Raw genomic sequence first — 21,724 nt, forward strand, 5'->3', positions numbered from 1 at the left:
GCTTTTACAACATATTCTGCCTGAAAAAGTTCACACATTTTACTGCATAACATTTTAATTGTCGAGAAAATTTGTCAAAGAATCTGTTGCTACAAATAGTCATACACCTTTACACCGTAAAGCCCATCAGGACTCAACTGCAGAACAATCTTTTTTTACCCCATTTTCACCACAGAATGACAACCCTTATGACGACTTTTAAGGGCTTATATTGCAAAATACCCTACAGTGATTAGTAAAACTAGAACTTTCCCTGTAGATGCCATCTATGACTGAGAAACATGGTCTTGGCAGCATTGTGCGGTAAAAATGGTTTTCTTCAGCAAGGCCATGTCTGCATCACAAAAATAATCCAATCTCACTGGCAAAAGACTAAAATTTAACCAGAAATATAACTGTAGGTGTAAAAAATGTAAAGCTGACACGGAGGCTGAACATTTCTAAATATAGAGCAACATGGCAGAAATGTACCGGTATTTTCCCAAAGTGGGACCATAAAGGATTTTTTCTATTTCTAAACCATATTCTGTGTAATAAAGATAAATTTTAATGTTTTCCATTCATTGCATAATTATAAAAGTATAAAACGTTTGCTCCCTGTTGGACATTTTGAGTGTAAACATGAGAAGAAAGCCACAGCTTCCCAGTTTCCACCAAGTTTACAAATGTTATTGATCATTAAAAAACAAATTATTTCCATCAGCATCTAAAAATGGTTTGAATTGAAAAGCATGAAATTATTAAAACTGTGTTGAATAATGTAATTAATGCTGTATTGTTTCTGAGGGTCACAAAGGCTGCTTGTTCAGCACCAGGCTACCTTTGTGTTTGCTGCCTTCTGCTCATGTTTCTAATGATGTGAAATAAACCAGGTGGTGTTAAGAATGTGAGGTATGTTGCAAACTATGAGGTGAAAATATGATCTACATCAGGTAATAATTACCAACTTCAGCCCGACATACATTGCTTTTACACAATCATATAATTTGCTTTAGTTATAACCATTTACTCTTATGCAAAGTCAGTTAACCCGTTTTCTCTGTTTATAAAATTGTTTGTGTTCACCTTTGTGCATGGTGCCAGTAACAACTCTTCTTGCATTAGTGTAGTGCATCACAGAGAAGCCTAAACCACATAACCCCTGCCCCACTTAAAAAGTAAACCAATCCTCTGTGGTTGATGCATTGTTTTTCACTGTATTTTAAATAGATCCTAAATAGTACTGCCTTGTCTGATTGTGATTTTAAACTCACTGATTCTCACTTTGCACATTCCAACACCTCACTGATAGCATCTTATAGCTGCTACAAAACAGCCTACAAGACAATTGAAGAAATGTGAAATGAATGCGACATTGTGGGGATTTGCTCAGTTTCCTGGAAGAAAAACAAATGAGATTTCTCAGCTGGACCACATCCACTTCCAAAGGTCATGGTGTCATATTTGCCAGTATGTTGCTCTGTGGCTCAATATGTTCACACCACTCAACAAATTCAATCAACTGTCACCTGCAGCCAATAAAAAGCAAACAGCAGCCAGTGATCTCTGAGCAAATACAAGTAAAAAAAGAAAAACTTTGCAGTTGTGACATCTAAGGCATTTTTGAAGCCAAAATCTACACCTAAACCTAGAAACCGTTAACAGACACTTCTTTATTTTCTATAGAACAAATCAGGATATCTTTCTCTTATGTTTTTCTTACCTTGAATAAGAGCAGTGATCTGCTGAGATTTTGGTGCTGGGTGGTCTCTGAGAATCTCCAGCGCCGTCCTCCCCTGACTGTCTCTTAAACTGGTGTCTATCCCTGAAATTCACAAGCAAAGAAAGTTTGGATTGTGCAACACTTTTTCACAAGAGTAAAACTGATCACACAGTCCTCGATGGAGCCTTATGCCACATTAGATATTGTTAAAGCAAGAAAAGTCGGACTTCAGAGAAAATACTTTGAGGAACTGATTTTTTCTCCATCTAATTTTGACCTTTTTTATTAGAATTCTCAAAAAATACATGAAGAAACGGACTACTACAGAAACGCATATGTGGAAAATCCCAATCCCAGACAATCAAAGACAAGACATTGCAAACTATTTGCGAAAATAATGTACTTTACTATTTAATTTATGTGAAACCACTCATCCTGTGCAAATGCTGAACTTTAATAATCTCTAGTCAGACTCAACCTAAGACAGAAATGATTCTTGTTTTCTATTAATTTCCTACTTTCTGCCTGTTCCACTTTTTTTTTATCATCATCAAACATTCAAACAACCTGAACATGTTTTCTCAAATGAAAACCAAAAATATACGTTTGATTGGGATTTGTGTTTATATATGCAACCTTTATTAATCAAGGTAAATCTCTTTGAGCTTAGAAATCTCTTTTAAATAAAGACCTTGCCAACAATAAAAACTAATATATCAACAAACCCATTCACGGGAAGGGAAACTATAATAACTTGTAATAATAATTTTTAGGGATGCACGATATAATCAACCCCCTATCGGTATCGACCTTAAAACTGAATATCGGACGAAATCCCCCAAAAATTCACGAAATTTTGCCATATTTTTATATGTTGATATATTGACGCGGTATCGATCTATTTTAATAACAAAATCTCACAAGAATTTGCAAAATATCACGAGAGTTTGTAACAGAACGATGAAATTCCACGAGATTTTGAAAGTAAAATAGATCGATACTGCGTTTTTAAAAATCAATTTGATATCAGCATATGAAAATATATTTGAGTATATTATTTTTCAAAGTGTCAGAAATGGATAACAAAACTGCTATTTTCAATGACTACTTATTTTTGTCCAGCTTTGACATCGGTATCGATATCGGTTATCGGCTACATGAGTTTTAAAATATCGGCATATCGGATATCGGCCAAAATCCCAATATCGTGCATCCCTAATATATATACATATTTCTTTTCCTCTATAATCTTTTTGCTGCTGTTAACACCAGAATTTCCCCATTGTGGGTAAATAAAGGGATTTTCTATTCTAGTCTAGTCTATTCTATATTGTCTTTAAAAGATTTTGGTCTGAAATTCGGCACCCTTTTTTATTACCAACAACTGCTAAACACAGGACTAATTCATTTTTCTTAAGTTAGACTCCGCCTACAGGACCTTTTTGAATATAGTCCTTTTGTAAACTGTGCTCCACAGCTGAAGCGCACTGATTCTCTCAAACCTACTAAATGAATATCAACAAAATATCTGTAGAGGTGGCCTGTAAATTATGTACACCAATGTGCAGTCGCCTTTTTGCTGCAAATTGTCACCTTTATAAAAGTCAGTGAAATTTAATAAAACCTCTCATGTAAACCGATGAATTACTCTAATAAGGTAATTCAATCTCTCCATGTTTGATGTTTCAGTATAAAGTCACAACATTAACAAAGGTTAGCACATATGGACCTTACAAGTCCAATAACATTTCCAGGTCTGCATTACTGCATTACTATAACTTCCAGGTCTATATTACTGCTATAGTTGGGCATCAAGCTTTTGTCTGAGGTACTGGTCACCAAGATTCACTCTACTGCAGCGCTGTCCAGGTCCGTTTCACTTTCTCTCTTCCCTCTTAGGATAAAGGTTTTATCTGCGTTACTTTGCTGGCTCTTCCAATATATATACCTCAAAAAATCCAAAAGTGTTCAACAAGCATCTCAGGTAATAACTAACTGGGCCAGAGGCAGCAGAGGGAGATGATGGCCTTTTCGAAACAGGGATTTGTAGGAGGATATATAAGGGTCAAAATGTTACTTGCTTACTTTCCCCATGAAAATGTCCCCAGAGGGTGACCTCTTATCTAAAACCTTCTAATATAGCTCTGGTTTCATGATCAAGGTTGTTGTCCCGCCCAAAGTTGAACCTGGGGTTAAAAAAAGTCTCTACTTCCTGTTAGAACATTTATTATATTCAAAGTTTCAGATACGACAGCACATGACAGCACAGTTTTACAACAATCCAGGATGCTGATATACTGTAAATCCGGCCAAAAGGAACTTGTCCACTTAGAGGAAGTCCTGCAGGAAACTGGGAGCGCTGCAGGGAAGTGGGTGGAAGATGGCAGCATGATCAAAGGACAATACGGTCCAGATAGTACTGCTTATCGTTTCATCATAATGTGGTTTTAGGTGTTTTGACTTTGGCACAAATACACATTTTTACACAACTTTGTTTGTTGTTATCTAATATCTGGATCACATGTCAACATTTTAGGGAGGCTCAACACTAAGGGTCACCTTGTGTCATTTATTACATTTAATCTCCACAGTCCAACTGGGAGATTACTTTAAAAAGATCACATCCTGCTGTTTTGGCTGAAGAGCAAACAGGTATGGAGTGATTATAAAAGCCAAAAATAAATCATTTGGACAGGACTGAGGAATGCAGCACAGTTGAATAAAAACAACACTACAATCTGCAGAAAATAATAAATATGTGGGAAATCTGACTGCAGGTTAGAATAAAAAAGAAAACAAGGGGAACTAAAGCCCATAAAAAGCACACTGGTTTTTTTATTACAGCATATTTATAGACCTACCTGAGTCAAGCAAAAGGCGAACTACATCCATCTTCCCAAAAAGAGCAGCTTCGTGAAGAGCACTCCCATTCTCCGTCTACAAGAAATGGAGAGTGCACGTGTTAATATTCCATAACTTTTACAACTGGGAACACACAGAAATAGATCTGAAGTGAAGTGGCCTGAGAGCACAGCAGAAATCAAAGAAAAGAAGTAGCGATTATAAAGGGTGTAAATTATGTTTTGATTTTATATGACTATTTTTTTCCTCTCTCAGTGGTTAGAAGAAGTCATGCAGGGATTTTACACCATTACATGGGGAATGGAACCTTGTGTAGAAATGTCCCATTTCACTCATTCTAGAGTTCCTGCCTTGAGTATTAATATTACAGGTATGATGCAACAGAACGAAATCAACTTGGAGAGGCAGATGCAGAACAAAAGAGAGAAAAGGCTGCAGATTTTAGTCTTTGTCGTGGCGCTTTGGACAATAATGCTACTGCAACTCATAGTACATGTTAAAATACCTGGAGCCACACTTTGTCATTTCATCAAGAGATGTTGTTGGGTTTTTTTTTTTTATTGCTTCTTTTTCTTAAACTTTTACTCCATATGTAAACAAAACTAGCATGTGGATTGATCAACACGCATTTTACTTATCAAAGGAAAAAAAATGTTACAATTTTTAACAACAAAAACAAACACAAAGTGAAAACAGAACATTTAGGTTACATAAAGAAGAGATCCTATATAGTAATTTTCACTCCCTATCCACATATGTATGAGGTTACAAGGGATATTGAAAAAAAAAGGGTTTTAGTTGATCACATTTAGTTTCCCCTTCTTTAAACTGCCACCTTAATGTGGTGGAGGGGTTTCAATGACTGGATGACCCCATTGGCACCCACTGGGTGAAAGGTCAGACAAAGAGTGGTTTGCAAAGCCCCAATGATAACCAAAAATGCTACAAAAAAAAAAATCGAGACAAGTGACGTCGCCTGGTATGTCGACGTCATAAGGAGCTGGGACCTCACCCAGGCCTGGAGTTGTGATTCGTAGGAGACTGTCTGGTGGCCGGGTTTTTCCTCGTACGACTTCGCCAAGTCCAGCCCGAAGGATTGACATGATGCTATCCCCAGTAGGCTCAGTACCCACAGGGGGAACCACGAGAGACCGGCACAGACTGGGTAAAGACTGGCGGCAGTCAGAGGCAGAAGCAACCCAAATCCATGGCTCTTAGACTGGCTCTGGGGACGCTGAATGTCAACTCAATGACAGGGCAGGGGTTTTGACTGCTCCCCTCTGTAACACAGTAACAAATGGTGGGGTGTAATCAGAAGGAACAGACCCCCAGCTCAAAACCCAAGTGGTATTTCATTATTTCATTATTATTATAATAATTGCACCTCACACAAGAACACCCTTGGCCAGAGGTAGATGATCGAATTTATGGTTGTATCTTCTGATCTTCATATCTTGGACACTTGGGTGAAGAGAGGGACGGAAAAAATTCTCCCAGATTCCAAGGGAGACTGGAGACATCGAGTCTAAGTTAGCCATGTTCTCTCCTTCTGCTAAGGATCACACAAGCCAATAGTAGGCTTTTGTGACTCCCGAGGCAGCAGGCAGGTATCATGAAGCCAAGCGTGCCATTGGCCAGTGTGGTTGCAGAGGCAAAAACTGTAGTCTGAGAGGAGTTTGGAGAGGCCATGGAGTAAGACTATGGGATGGCCTCAAAGCATTATTTCTGGAGGGGAAAACACTGATTTGCTATCATTGTTGACCCTGCTGCTGACCCTGAAAGAGGACATTGTAGGACAGTGGAAGAGATTTGTTCAGTGATTTCTTCATAACTCAGACTGAACATCGCAAGGAGGTCCAGGACAGTGCCCATGGATTGGCAAACTGGGGTGGTGGTTCCTCTGCATAAGAAATGAGACCGGAGGGTGCGTTGCAACTATAAGGGAATTACACTCCTCCCTAGGAATGCCAATGCCAGGGTTCTAGAGAGGAGGTCCGACTGATGGTCAAACAGTGGTATCAGAAGGAGCAGTGTGGTTTTTGTCCTGGCCATGGAACAGAGGACCAGCTCTATACCACCTGCAGGGTACTAGAGGGATTATAAGGGATTGCCCCAGTCCACATGTGGTTTGTGGAAAAGGTATTTCACCATGGTGCCTTGTGGGGGGCATTTCAGGAGTATGGAGCAAGAGGCCCTTTACTATAGGCTATCCGGTCTCTGCACAAGCAGAGAAGAAGCTGGTCCGCATTGCCGGCATTAAGTCGGACCTGTTCCTGGTGCATTCTGGACTCCGCCAGTCCTACCCTCTCTCATCGGTCCAGTCCAGATTTCTAGGTGCCGAGGGGGTCTGGTTTAGGTACCAGCGGATGTCAAGCTGCTTCTCATCTAAATTCTCATCTACCCTCGGGAGGTGTCCTGGGGTACTGGGAGGAGGTCCATGGGACAACCCAGGACTTGCTGGAGTGACTAGGTCTCTCAGTTTGGCTGAAAGAGCCGCTTCCTCCAGCTTAGCTGGAGAAGGTGTCTCTGGAGAGCGAAGTCTGGGAGTCTCTACTGAGACTGCTGCCCCAATGACCCCGTCCGGGATGAAGTGGAAAAGGACAAGAAATGGTACATTTACATTTCAGGTTTTACCAGATGAAAGCTATTTGAAGGAATAAGAAGCATTTCACATCGTTGTCAATGTTTACTCTATTACAAATACAACAAAATGTCTTACTTTTTTATAGTTTAGAGTTCTATGTCTCCAATGCATAAAAATATGCTGACAGGCATCCGTCACTAAAAGTATGAATGCCCATCTGACACAAAAGCACACGCACCTGAGCACACAAACCCCAATGTGTATATGAAGTTAAATACACAGCATCTTTCATGGTTGGCTTCCTGACAATACAGATAAAAACACTACCTTGAACAGAACTTTGAGCCTTAATGAAGACAAATCATCTGGATGGCAGCCAGACCTGCACACTGAACATAACGCTGCAGCAAATCAAACTTACTGTGACCCAATGGTTCCTCTTTTATCGCCAGAGAGACAGGAAAACAAACCAATGTACAAGATCCTACAAATCTAAACCCTGCAATGGATGCCCAATGAAATCTACAGGTTTAAATGCAAAACAAAACAAGTTTAAGTAAAAGCATCTAATTCGTGCAACTAGTCTTTAAATCCCATGTAAAAGAGGAGGTCCTGGCACAGGAAGGGAGCCACCCCTTACTCTGACACGTATGACCTTCCCTTTTCAACTTCCCACACTACTTCCTGTCCTGTTTCCCCCGGCGATAATATTGTGATGTCATGAGGAAGCAAAAAAGGCAATTCCAACTATCGAGGAGTTTCCTGCGATTGAAAAGCACAGGGTAGCCTCATATGTTGCCTAAGCTGATATGAGATCAGTGGATCAACACTAGCAGCATGTGGACAGAGGGATGACCTAAGCTGAGCTTCTCAGACAGTCTAAGCAATTAATGCACTTGCTGTTCTGTGTTTTCCCTTTGGTTAAAATCCCCAAAACTTTACTGGCTGCCTGCCCAACATATGGAGTTATCCTCTGTGGGGAATGTCCTTTACTACAACGGAAACACAGAAAAGAGAAAGGACGACAGGAACACAAAGGAGCGCTGCTTCTATAAATTATTCATTCACACTCTTACCTACATACTGCACTAAAGTAATCGACATGAATAAATCCTTTCAGCTGGGGACAATTTATAGCTAGGGGTATAATAATATGTTAGTCAACATAAAAATAAGGTGGTATTTGTTTTAACTCATTGGTTAAAATGCTATTTAGGGAACTAAAAGGAAGAAGACTAAATCATAATCAACTCAGCTGTATTTTAGCCAAGACCCTGGTAAACATGCTCCATCAAGCATTCAAGTAGCATAACTTTAAGCTTCACTGGTTTAAAAACATGTGAAAAAAATCTAAGAACCTTTTGCCATCAGATTATTAGTCAATTAAAGGAAAGAATAGCGCCATATTAATCAATCTGCAAACAATCATTAGTGCTGCTCTAATAACAGTTTTGTTTTTAGAAATTTTTAGTAAAGAGAAAGTGGAGAGTGCAAACTAAAAATGAGATCTATCAAAGGCTTGCAATTTTCATAACAAGGCTGAGAAACTAGCAGTAGTGACATATCAAAGACCTTCGTGTTCATCTTCACCAGACACATGAAGCCGGAGGCTAAATCTCTGTAAAGAACCACCCTTGCTCTCTAGATTAGAGTGTGTGTGAACTTGCAAATACACACATAAAAGGACTAAAAGAGGCAGTCATGTACAATGTGACTGATTCAGGGATCTGCACATTGAAAGAACTCTAAAATGATGATTCAGAATTTCACAGGTCAGAATATACCCAAATATCCCTGTTTACATTTCCATTGATAAATTTTGTGTGATTTTGTTGTCGGCACATTCAATTTTGTACATGACAAAGTATTTAATGAGAATATTTAATTCTTTCAGATCTAGGTGTTATTAGAGTGTTACCTTTAATTTTGGACAGTTTAGTTTCAGACCAATCATGCTCTAAAGCACCTTAAAGAAAAATAAAAGTAGATTTATAGAATTTCTAAGCTTGACTAGGAAATGTATACATCTTACTGATGTTTCTTCAGACTGAGTAGTTTGTTTTTGTTATACTGTACTGTAAATAATGTATAAATAATGTGACCAAAGGAACATGTTAAACCAAGGTATGTCCAATAATTAAGATGACAGGTGTCAAAAACTTTGTAATCTATGGCTACATATAGTCACTGTGCTGTGTTGAAATGGACCGTGTCCCAACATTTGCCCTAATCCGTATATAGGGCACTATGTAGTGGTTACGCCATTTTATATGAGTGTCTGAACGTCTAGTGGTATCGAAATTTCCCACAATGCACCTTAAAAAGTAGTTATCATCCATGGTCAGTAGACAAGCAGATATATCCCTGCTATATCAATGCTTTGTGAGAGCTGTCCTTGCAAAGCATCATGGGATTTGTTGTGGCGACGAGAAAAAACAAAAATGGCGCAGGCACGGTGCGGGGAGGCGGAGATACATGACCAATAGGGAGAGAAAAGTAGTGATCATCTGTCCGAACCTTCGGATAACAGAGTTCACTATAAACTTCACCACATAGTCCCCGCTCTACATAGCTATCGAGGATTTTAGGGGTTAGGGTGGATGTTCGGACACAGCCATGGTGTGTACCACACTAAAGATGGACCAGAGGAAGCAAAGGAAAGCATTATCTCAGAAGATAGGAACATAACAGACAAGCATGCTAAAGATAAAGGTAACAAGACTTTAATCAGGTTGATGTTCCAGTAACTACATCTGTGCAGACATTTTAAGATCCATGGGACTGTAGTCAACCTCCCTGGTCATGGACAAAGGAGAAAAAGTGATGAAAAATCAAAGAAAGAAGAGCCATAATAAAAAGTAGCTTAAAGGTGAAATTCAAGCGAAACAAACATCAGTGTCAGATCGCACCATTGTTGTTTGAGCCAAAGTGGACTTAATGGGAGAAGACAAAGGAGGACACAATTGTTTAAAAAAATTTGCCAAACAACATATTGACCAGCTACAAAGCCTCAGGGAGATTGTTCTATGTACAGAGGAGACAAAAGCTGAACTTTTTCTCAAGGCACATCAGCTGTTCACAGATGAAAATGAAGCATATCAAGAAAAGAACAATGGGCCTCATGCAACATTTTAGTCTTGTCCTAAATTTCTTTTACTTTTTTGTTCCATGGCATCCTATGAAAACACCACATCAGATTTAAAAAAAAATCTTAACTTCAGTAACTGATCCTTGTAAACCTTCACTGTCCGGCTGCAGCTTTTACAGTTTTCGGTCAGTTAGGATTAAAATATTAATTTTTGTCTTTGAGCTAAATGCCATAATATTGTGACTCAGATAAAGCTCTAATTATGAGCTTCTCAATGTCCAATTCCACTTGAGTGTAAGTGAGCCTGCGTGCTAGAGAAATGCAAATTTGCATAATTGGAAATTGCCTTAAAATAGTATATGAGTACATAATCTTGTCAGACTGTGCATTGACAAAAAAGGCATCAAAAACGAAGAAGAAAAACTTTATTAGTTAGGAGTTCGAGGTGCTGCTGACTGAGAACTGAGCAGCAGAATTAAAGGACCAGTAAAAGCCATGAAGTAGAGAATAATTCAGAAGAGCTGGGAATTATGTGTTTATACTTACAGAAGTAAAAATAAAAGAATAAAAGTATAAAATCTTTGATCCAAAAACAGTGTAAACTACTGGTGAAAGCAAGAGATGCAAAAATATGATGTAAATGCTTGAAGTTGAAGTTTGCCATCAATCAACAACGACGTCATTCTGCAAAATCTCCTTTTTATACACACACACACACAAACACACACACACACACACACACTCTATCTGCCATTGTAGTGAGGAGTAAGTGTTGACTTCCATTGACTTCCATTGATTTTCAGTCATTTTCAACCCTTTCAATGCCCTAACCCTAAAACTTACCCTAAACATAACCATTACCAATGCATACCTCACCTTCACCTTTTTGCCAAGGAACACCAGTTGAATATTTACAAAGGGAAAGTTGAGTGTATTAAGATACAAACACTTTCCCTAATGTGAAACATGGACGAGGCTATTTTATGCTCTGGGGCTGCTTTGCTTTATCAGACACAGGGTGCCTGAATCTTTCCAGACTTCAAACACCTCATGACTACCAAGGGATTGTAGAAAGAAATGTGCTGCCAAGTGTCAGACAGCTCAGTCTTAGGTCAATAGGATAATGGCCCAAAACACGCAAGAATGGCAAAGTGGAAACATTGGACTATTTTGAAATCACCTTCTATGAGCCCTGATTTAAATCTTATTAAGCATCTTTAGAAGGAGCTGAAACATGTTGGAAAAGGTTTCCTTCCAATCTGAGGCAACTGGAGCAGTTTACTGCAATGACAAAATAATAATTTTGCATCTCTAAATAAAATGTTTTGAAATAATTTCTCTCAAGTCATTAGTAAAACTTAAAGGGGTGCTGTAAAAGCATCAGGGATTTATTAAATAACAGTAGTAAACAGACAGATTCATAAGAAAAATAGCACACAGATACAGTATGAATGAGTTAATAAACCATTTATAATATCAGGAAATCATTTATTATCAAAGTTTCTAATTTCTCACAATTGATTACACATAAGAGTTAGAAACACAAACAACCAAAATGAAGATACGGTTATTTATACTATTTTTTCCACTGTTCTCTCCGTTCTTGGAGAAGTAGAAGATAACAATATAAAGCTCAATTCATTATACTTTATTCTGTCAAATTCATGAACTTTTCCAAATACTTTGAATCTATTAAATCAAGCACCTAGGCATGAACTTTGACCTTAATTAAACCAGTTTGCCACACTTTCCAGCATCTAAATATTCCAGAATTGACCCATCTAATTCTTATGAGATCTAATTTAATCAAGAGATAAAAATGTGGCAGATAAAAAAAAGAGTAACAGCAATATTGGTAAGCTAAAATAAAAAAATTATTCTAATACAAAATATAAAACAGTTTTACATTTGGTTTGGATATCTCAAACAAAAACAAACTTCCAACCAAACAACAATCTCGCTGATTTTTCAACCAACTGGTGAGAACATTTTTCCATCCAAGCTGTGCAGTTGCTTTGCCAAAAGAAATTGGACTCAATTTAAGAAAGAATAAACCAGAGCAACATTTTGTTGAGATTTCTTTAAATTAAATGACCCTCAAATGAAATGAATAACTTTTGACCTGTTTAGAATAATGTAAGAAACTAAGCATCCAGTTAATATGTATTCTCTCTAAATGGATAAGGAGTAAAGAAAAAGGAGACCATGAACTATGAGGACCCCTCAGGAACACCCTGTTCTCCCCTCTTCTCTCTCACTTAGAATCAATTATTCATTTCAAACCATTGAACCATGAGAGGCACGTTCAGCATATACATGTTCTCAGATTCATATTCAGAGGAAGAATTGTTGACTTTAAAAGTAGAAATCTGTCACAACTACTAATGTGTTCCCTCTCTTAGCAATCATGAAACAGGGATGTCTGTCTGTAGCTTCTCCTCAGTTCAATTGCAGGAATGCAGATTAAAGAAGAGTTTAAAAAAAGTATGCAGGTAAAAGGTAATATATCTGTAGTCAAATTGAATTTTCATGGCAGAATAGATTATTTTAAAGTGTCATGGCCAAATCCAACTGCTTCCCAGATGGGTAAAGACAAGATACAATCTGCAGCAATATTACTGTATCACTATAGTTCAGATTTTTTTTTTAAGTTTAAAAAAAAAACAGAATTTTTTTTTTGATTGGACTAAATATTAGTTCCTCACATTTAGCTGATTTTTAGGCGTGCGGTTTTACACGCCACATCCTGGACCATACTGCTCAACCCAACCAAAAAAAGGCAATTTTCATGTGATTTTGGCAACATTTAAAGGTATAGTGGAGGTTTTTTCATGAAATTTTGAAAAGACCCACCCTCTACACTTAAAAGAAAAAAAAAAAAAAGAAAAAAAAAAAAAAGCACATGCACAACCTTGTACCCTCTCCTGAGAGGGAGCGTCTATTAAACGTGTGTGAGAGCGTGCACAAGCCCTTTTCTCCTCTTGCACGCTCTGTTTACAAGTTACTGTTTGCATCGCTCATACAAGCTTACTTTCCAAAAGAAGATTTGCACTTTCTCCCCTATGTCAGACTCAATACTGGTAAGAGAAAATGGGGACGAGCACGTAGGACGGCCTTATGTAAACATATCACCAGAATGACGGACACTTAGGAGGACCACTTATTTAGATGATCCACCCAGAAAAAGAACATCCTCCACTATACCTTTAAGAAGAAAAGAAAAATGCTTTCAAATGGCATGAGATTTATCATCAAAAGTCTACCAAGAAATTTACATTATTAATTTAACTTAATTAAATTTGGTTATTTATTTTTCCTTAGGCTTAAACTTGTTGGCTTTTTTAAATTAAAGATATTTAAATGTTGTCATTTCTAGGGGTGAGAAAAAACACTTGGCAAAACATAATTCTTCAATTTTCATTTTTTTTGTGCTATTTTTATAATGTATTCCATTTTTATGCTGTTTTTTCTGCAGACTTTAATCAATACCTGATTCGGTCTGATCTGGTGTTTTGTTTTGTTTTGTTTTGAGAAATAGAATAAATATCAAACTGCATTTTTATTAAATGTCAATTCAGTTCTTAATTTAATTTAGTTTTTTAGTAATCTTTATATAGCACTACTAGAGTAACAAGTTGTTTAAGATTCCTTTCATAAAACAAACAGGATCACAGTAAACATTAATAAAACATACATCAAGTCAGATAGAATTTTTTTTTAAATAGCTTAAGGTAACAAAACAACTATCCATTAAAAGTTGACGTACAGATGCCAAATATTTCACAATTTGGTCTTCAAGCACACTTTGGGGGATTTTAAAAGCACCTGATCGACTGACATTAGAAATTGAGGTGATATGTACATTTGATGCAGTTCATGGATGAAGGACTAAAGAAGTTAAAACTGCTTCCTAAAAAAAACTGGCAACCAGAGGAAGGAGAGCAGAACTGGAGACACAGGCTACCTTTTCTCTTGTGTGTGTTTAAAGCCAAGCCCAACTATTTATCACTTGCTGTAAGCGACCAACAACAGATAGACGCTCGATTCAAATGCCTCATATTGTAGCTTCTAGCTCCTTTTTCTAGGAGTTACAGAATGCTTCGTTGAATCCAAAACAGCTTCAGCATTTTTTACACACTGGACACACAGATGAATGACACATATCAATTTGGGACTACAGCCTTCAAGAAAATAACTACAAAAAAACAAAGTATGAAGGTGTTTACATTAGCATTTGTCACATACGGTCTACGTAAGTGGGCTGTGCCTATTTGTCCTGATATGCAAAGGACCATGGGCAACCATATAGCACCATGCAGCTAAATGGATGGGAGCTAGGAAGCATTCTGCTCATTGTTCCTAGATCCTTCCTAACTGCTAGCCTTTATTATGGTGACGCAGTGACTTACAGATTTGAGATAATCAGATTGAGCCTGAGAAACTAGAGATTCTTCTATTGCAGAAATCCAGTCATGGAGTTAATAAATCATATCTGATAATATTAGCTTCATTCGTGCCCATCTCCTCCATCTAGAATAGCCCCTAATTAAAGATTTATTTGATGCATTGCATTTAGTGCTGCTGATTTTTTTCTCCTCAGATTTTCTGTAATCTAAAAAATAAAATTCTAACAAGACCACATTAAACACCAAGAGATTCATTTATATGAAGCATTTGGGCAACACTGTATAGAACACTGTAATTGGATTCCCCCCCCCCCCTTTTGTTATGGGTGGTTTAAGATTTGCAGTGCTTGTTCTTGTATTTTAAAAACCTGCATCATTTCCTACCAAAGGGAACTGAACTCACCAAACCGTTGACGTCCATACCGGCCTCCAGCAGGGTCTGGATGGTGCTGTGGTGTCCGTTTCGTGCAGCCAGGTGAAGCGGAGTGTGGAGGCGTGTGTGGCTCGTCATGAGGTTTGGGTGAGCATTCACCAACATTTGCACCACCTGAACACAAAACCAACATTGCATTGTGATGCAGATCAACACAGTATTCAAAATACAAGGAGACGGTGTTCTCTCTGTCTTTTGCCCAAAGGTTCCTGGCTCCCTCCCTTTTTTATTTAGCCGTCTTTCTTGGACTCAGCCACCGACTAAAATCTAGCAGTTTATTTCTCTCTCATAGAAAGTACCTTCTACCACTACTTAATGGTCAAGGAACTTACTTAATCTTAATGGAGATCAGGTGCCTGAAATTTATTTTAGGCACCTGATTTTGGATTTGAAAATATAAAATAAAAGTTTCAAAAATAACATAGAAAAATAATGACAGTTTCAAAATTCATAGGATTGGTTTATTTTTTTCCTATTTTATGCAGTGTTTTTTCTTTTACTTTTTTTGGAAAATTTGTAAATTGTTAAACATTTAAACAAAAAATGCATTTCATAAAGATCATCATAGGGGGAACGGATTATATCATGTGGCTAAAATACATTATGTCCCTCTTATAACTCTGGCAAATAATGATCAAATGTCACCATTTCTACAGGGTTTGCTGTTGATGAAGAGAGGAATAAACACAGATAAAGACTTGCAGGTGGATTCATTTCTTCCCATGTTATGGAGCGGGAACGCAGCTGAAATATTCATTCTCTCCTCCTCTCATTTTTTCCCTCCTTGGGAAATAAAGAGCAACTTTTTCCAAATTTCATTAGAACTCTCATCTTTTCAGGAGCTCTTAAATTTTGTGCCCTGCTATCAGCCAGTTCCCATCCACAAATGAAAAATTATTAGTACACACTACATGTTTGAAAACTGTGTTTGGTGACTGACTTATTTTTCAGGCTTAAAGGCACACTATGCAACATTTTTCAGTTAATTAATGTGTTCCATAACGTTTTGGATGATTAAATGAGTCATTTCAGGTTGAACAAAGGTATTCTCGGCCGCCCTGGTGGTCTGTGGGGGAAATACCGCACTTGCAATTGCAGGAGCACCGACCCGCACCCACAGGCTCAGAAGTCTCGCGAGAGTCAGTCTTGCTTTACGGCGAGAACTGCTACACCCCCCAGTTAAAAGCATGCTCGTTGCTAGCACAGTGGCGATCTTTGTGCAGTTATGCTACGTTAACATCGGACGAAGCAAAAGCAGCAAAATCGCGTCTGCTGCTTCATTTTTGCTGCTTGTACCAGTTAGTTCTGACGCGCGGCTGAAGCAGCTTTGCTGCTCTGGCTGCGCGGTGCAAAAGTGTGTCTGACGCGCGTTGGGCGGAGCTTCACTATCCTTTCTCTGCCTTGCAACTATATTTGCTGTGATCAGTGGGAATAAAGTAGTTTTAATATGTGTTTAAGTGAGAAAATACACATGAAAACGTAATCAGTGCAGTCAGTTCATTCAGATTATCATCCTGCCTTCAATATTTTTTCTGTCGGAGCCGCTCAGACCCCCCACATACCAGCGGTGCGCCGACAGTAGGACTCCCTTCATCAGCAGCCTCTGGCCGGGTCGCCTCCTCGCGGTTCACCGCGGCAGCTGGTAGGTGTTTTTCATCTAAATAATCCAAACTGCAGGCAGCAGGATAATAAAAGCGAACATATTCTGCCTGCAGATTTCTGCATTTTAAGTTAATTTAGGCGTCAATAAACTGTTTAAGAGGAGTGATCATAGTGCTCTGATCATCAGCGCTGTGTCTCTCTCCCTGCGTCAGATGATTAAACGCGCCCGACGCGCTGCTTCAGCTGCTCAGACGCGCTGCGCCTGCTGCTCAAAACGCGCTGTGTGACCTTTTGCTGCGCCTTGACGCGCGTCAACCATTTACTTTGCATGTAAACTCGCTGCTTCTGTCGCGCCAGCTGCGTCCGGTGTGAACGCAGCATTAGTCATTCGTTGCGTTCGCCTGTCTGCTAAGCTCAAAACAACCGCATCTGGCTTGACGGAGAAACCAGGAGAACAGCTGTGCATATTTACGACAGTGCACTTTTACTTCCGCCCTCTGGGGGGAGCCTCGCTGGAAAATCAACACCGGTTGCATAGTGTACCTTTAAGTGCCAGAAGTTGGAAAAAGGCCAATTCTCTTGGCGTTTAAAAAACAAAACAGCTTAAAAAGTGCCTCGTCTATTTATTTATTTTACCATTTTGTAAACAACAGCTGCTGATTAAACATGATATTATAACCTTGACATGATTATAGGAGTTGTTTTTGCGAAAAATCGATCAGAAGCGCCGTGAAAAAGGTCCCATCCGCCATTTTCGTGCTCCCAACACAAGGGAAACAGAATTTCATACAACACCGGGACAAAGAATGTCTGGAAGTCAGTCAGAGCTCCACATACCTGGGACATTATTCTGTTTAGCTGCAGCTAGTGGTGACAACTTATTCTTCTGCACGGTAATGCTACAGGTGCTTTCCTGCCCATGCTGTCACTATCTGGTGAATTGCAGTAGTGCACATTATACTCAGACCAGCTCAGAAGCGAAATCCGTGGCTCTTGGGGAAACATCCGGGGCTGCAGCCCAAGTAGACACCCCCTAGATCCGCCACTGCTGACCAGAAACTCTCCCATCCACTGTAATGCTGTGCTGCCGGTCAGGTACTGTAGCTGAAGAAAGGCCTCTTATCCTGTTTTTAACAGATCTTCCCCTTTAACTGCCATCAACTCGTAGCTCAATAACAATCATGTCGCTAGCAGATACCTTAGTCTACAGGATTTTTAAAATATATATTTAAATAAAATAGAAAAAAAACAGTCGGCTGCACTGTTTCTACATGTTTCATACGAGGTTGCTTATTAAGACACTAGAGAAAGTATATCTACACCTACAGTTATAACGGCATTTTCTCATATCTTTGGTTTGTTTTATGAGAATAAGACAGAGGCTATAGATAGTCTTATTAGAACTTTAACAATAAATGCAAGAAGAGATTTTTCCAGCAGAAGCAATCATTTTCTATTTTTAATAAAAGCAATTCAAATACAGTCTTATGCATTTCTCAGTAAAAGGCTTTACGTCTTCAGGGAGGAAAATAAACTGTAAAGATCAACATCAAAAACTTTCCCGTCTGAAAACAGATGAACAGAGTCCAGATAAACAGATGGGTGTGTAAGTTATATCAGATCATTTAGATCCACTGAAGCATGATTCTTTCAGGGGAGCGAAAAGATGAGACATTTTCTTGCATCGTTGGTGCAAACACATGAAACTCTGATGTAGTTCTGCTGGACTGTTCTTCAAATATAATCTCAATCAGCTTCAGAATTATAATCCCTGAGGATGTTTAATCATGTTTTTGATAACGTAACAATTTCACATTTAAACATGTTTTTAGATGAGTTTTTTAAGCAGTCTAAGTTACATCTTCCTTCAGTGGTAAGCTCCCCCTTCAGGGAGCTCCTTTCATTATAATGCAGAAAGAGAACTACAACGTTGCCTTCATAAATTATTCATCTGCACTCAGATAAACCTGAGTGGCTTGACTGCAATTACAGTAACCTTAACACAGAATGTGGCTGCGTTAGAGCATCAGGAAACAATCACGGTATGAAACACTTTTTTTCCTCCATGTCATCGATGTGCTGCTAAAAAACCTTTATAATGTGATGGACTGCCCACCTTTTCTAGGTGTACCCCAGTTTTTCCAAATGTTTGTAGACTGGTACCAGTGTATATATGGTTCTATACACTGGCATCTTTTTTTAGAGATATTTCATTTTTACTGACCTGCAGGCGCCCATAAAGTGCTGCCAGGTCCAGAGGGGTTTCCTGCCGATTGTTTCTCATTGTTGGATCGGTCAGCTCCTGAAGAAGCACTGAAACCACCTCGGTGTGTCCGTACTGCGCTGCACAGTGGAGCGGTGTCTCCCTCTCATGGTTCTGCAGAAGAGAAGGAAAAGTTTGAAAAGGAGGCAGCGATGGTTATAGGAGTTCTGGGAGCAATGACGGGTGAAAAGGGAGAAATAGAAGTATATGGAGCGGATTCAGGGGTGAGGAAGAAAAGGTCATGGTAGAAACGGACTGTTGGAGGATTAATGGAGCAGGAGACAAGGTTGGAGAGAAAAGGTGGTGTTGGTTTGAGAGGAGCAGCGTAGAATATAGATACTGTTCTTGAAACTGAGGAAAACCATTTAAGAGGAAAGAACACAGAGGATGAAAAATTATTTGTTTTATCTGAGCTCTTTTTGACATCAGGGATTTCAGAGCACCGGCCTGGAATAACCTCAGTTTATATGAAAGCTTTCAAACCCATCTGGATTATTACAGGGCTCCTAAATGAAAATATCTAGCTCTCGTTTGGATAAAGTTTACTTTCCTTCAGAGCTGCAGGGCATATTTGTCTCGGATAGCTTATTGCAGTTCTTTGGTTTAGGTTTGCTTCAAATCATCAGGACAGCTGCATTATAAAATCCTTAATTATTTAAAAATCTTCTCAAACCTTTAAATAATTCTTCACTAATTACAAAAAATTTTGGTTATTTTCCTACTGCAAAAAAGTAAAACCTGCAAAAAAATTTATTAATTGTAGATACACAAAGACAGCTTATTTGTAATTACCATGGCAACCCATCATCAGTTAAAAATCAAGAATAGATAACTTCCTTCTTATGCTTAAATAGAGCTCAGTTAGAGCATTTTAAAGGTCATGGACTGTCTGGGAATGTCTGACCATGTCTTCACTCTCCAAAGGGCCTCTAACAACCACATTGCTGATGGTCCCTTAGGTCCTGCTGCACTCTATTAAATGTCCAGTTAAACAAGGTCATTTTACTCCCGTTTTAAACACTTTAATCTAGTAAAACCCAAATAAAACAAAGCTATTAAGTTAGTACGGTTCTGTATTTATGCCTACATCTCAAGTATATTATTTTTATTGTCTCTCTATTGTTTCTTTTCTGTGTGGAAATGCAACAAAAACTGATCTGAGGCATTGTTATGTCTATTAGCTCTCCCACAAAGGTAATTTTTTTTATATAGTACTAGTTTGTTTGTTGGTTATGAAGGAAAGCTTTGAACAGAATGAATTGAAACTCTACTGCAGGTGCCTCTTAATCAAGTTTAGAACCAATTCAATTTTGTTGGTGATCCTTTTTTAGGAATATTTAAAGGATCCCTTAACACTGCGATTGGAAATAACCTGCCTTAGGGAGGTCTGTGCTTTAAAGATGCTTTCTAATTAAAAGTTTGTATCATATTCTACAAGCTAGATATTTTATTTGAAATGCTGAAATATTAAGGGATTTATTTTATCTACTTTTGACCTGTTAGAGATGTATGAAATATGTGGACAAACCGCATTGAGGGGCAGGCAAAAAAACAACATTAAGGCTTATAAACAAGCTCTAAAAATAGAAAAGTGCATTTTATCATTGCTAACCTACAAAAAGTGTGAAAATACAGACGATTGGAATGTTTAATCATAGGAATATGGACAGTAAGATTAATTTAGACAATTAGAGAATAATGTTAAGAAATACAAATGATATTCTGATAAGGTCCCTGTAAAGAAGAGCACCTTCACCATGAGGAATGTCAGTAATCATCTGTAATCAATGTCTATACATATGCTCTAAAAGAATATAAATAATCTAGAAAATAAGCACACAGACTATAAATATGTCCCAGAAAGCACTGGAACAAGAATATAGCCATTGTCAGGGCTGCCACTGACCCATTTGTCCCCACAGCCTTAAATGGACAATAAAACTTTGCAGTCTGATCCGCTGTGTCTCAGGCGCGCACACCGCTTGAGATTGGAAAAATGTGATTTCGCAGAAAGAACGGAGAATGACACAGAGATGAGCTCAGACTCGGTCTGATAGGACCAGGAGATGAAGCAGAAGAGGAGGAGAGGAGTTAAAGAAAGTAAAGAAGGAATCCTCCCTATGTGCTCACAGAGTGGCCTATACATTTCCATTACATGCAGGCTGACAGCCTCTCGAAATCATCTAGCATCCAGTTCATTGCTGCAGATTGGCTGCTGAGCAGGAATCCCATCAACAAGCATGGTGTAAACAAACAAATAGGTTTCCCTTTGGCTACAATTGGGTCTGACAAAGTTAATACTGACAAATAAAAACAGAATAAACGGTCAGCAAGGAAAACAAAACACTACTCAGAAGATGACGTATGTAAGGATGAAAGAACAGAATATGTTGTATTTTCCTTATGAAGACGTCCAAATCTGTCCTTCAACAGTTAGTCTGCACAGCAACATGTATATCCAACAGAAACTGAACCAGAGCAGGTGGAGTGCAGAGACCATTTGTTTGAACACTCTCTGCAGTAATGCTGATGGACGGATATGCAGGATGAGCTCCGTCTCTGTAACTTCATCTCATAATCCTTCGAGCTCAGTGTTTGCAGTCTTACACAGAACCAGTTGGAGAATGAGAGGATGAGAGAAATTAGGATAATAACTTCAAACTTTTTTCCCTCTTAAAACATTTAAGGATTAGGATGAAATAATGTCAGAAAAACTGGGAAAATCTGCAATGATTAAAACGCTACAGTTAATAAACAAAAACGTATTCACCTGAGGGTGGAAGA

General features: G+C 38.5%; 1 protein-coding gene across 5 annotated transcripts in view; it reads right to left on the reverse strand.

Moving 5' to 3' along the window:
• The window catches only part of anks1b (ankyrin repeat and sterile alpha motif domain containing 1B), a 296,256-nt gene that overhangs the window by 180,553 nt on the left and 93,979 nt on the right, over positions 1–21,724 (reverse strand). For 4 of the 5 annotated variants that reach the window (XM_038294207.1, XM_038294206.1, XM_038294209.1 and 1 more), the window contains exons 4-7: positions 18,902–19,054; positions 15,046–15,189; positions 4,564–4,639; positions 1,703–1,804 (exon numbers count right to left, since the gene is read on the reverse strand). In XM_038294207.1, coding sequence (XP_038150135.1) covers positions 1,703–1,804; positions 4,564–4,639; positions 15,046–15,189; positions 18,902–19,054 — 475 coding nt within the window. Of the gene's footprint in view, positions 1–1,702; positions 1,805–4,563; positions 4,640–7,569; positions 7,697–15,045; positions 15,190–18,901; positions 19,055–21,724 lie in introns of those variants that run through there. The other variant, XM_038294210.1, reaches the window with a different exon arrangement.

This window comes from Cyprinodon tularosa, unplaced genomic scaffold, assembly GCF_016077235.1.
Source record: "Cyprinodon tularosa strain WSP-4 unplaced genomic scaffold, ASM1607723v1 ctg336, whole genome shotgun sequence".
NCBI classification, from domain to species: domain Eukaryota; kingdom Metazoa; phylum Chordata; class Actinopteri; order Cyprinodontiformes; family Cyprinodontidae; genus Cyprinodon; species Cyprinodon tularosa.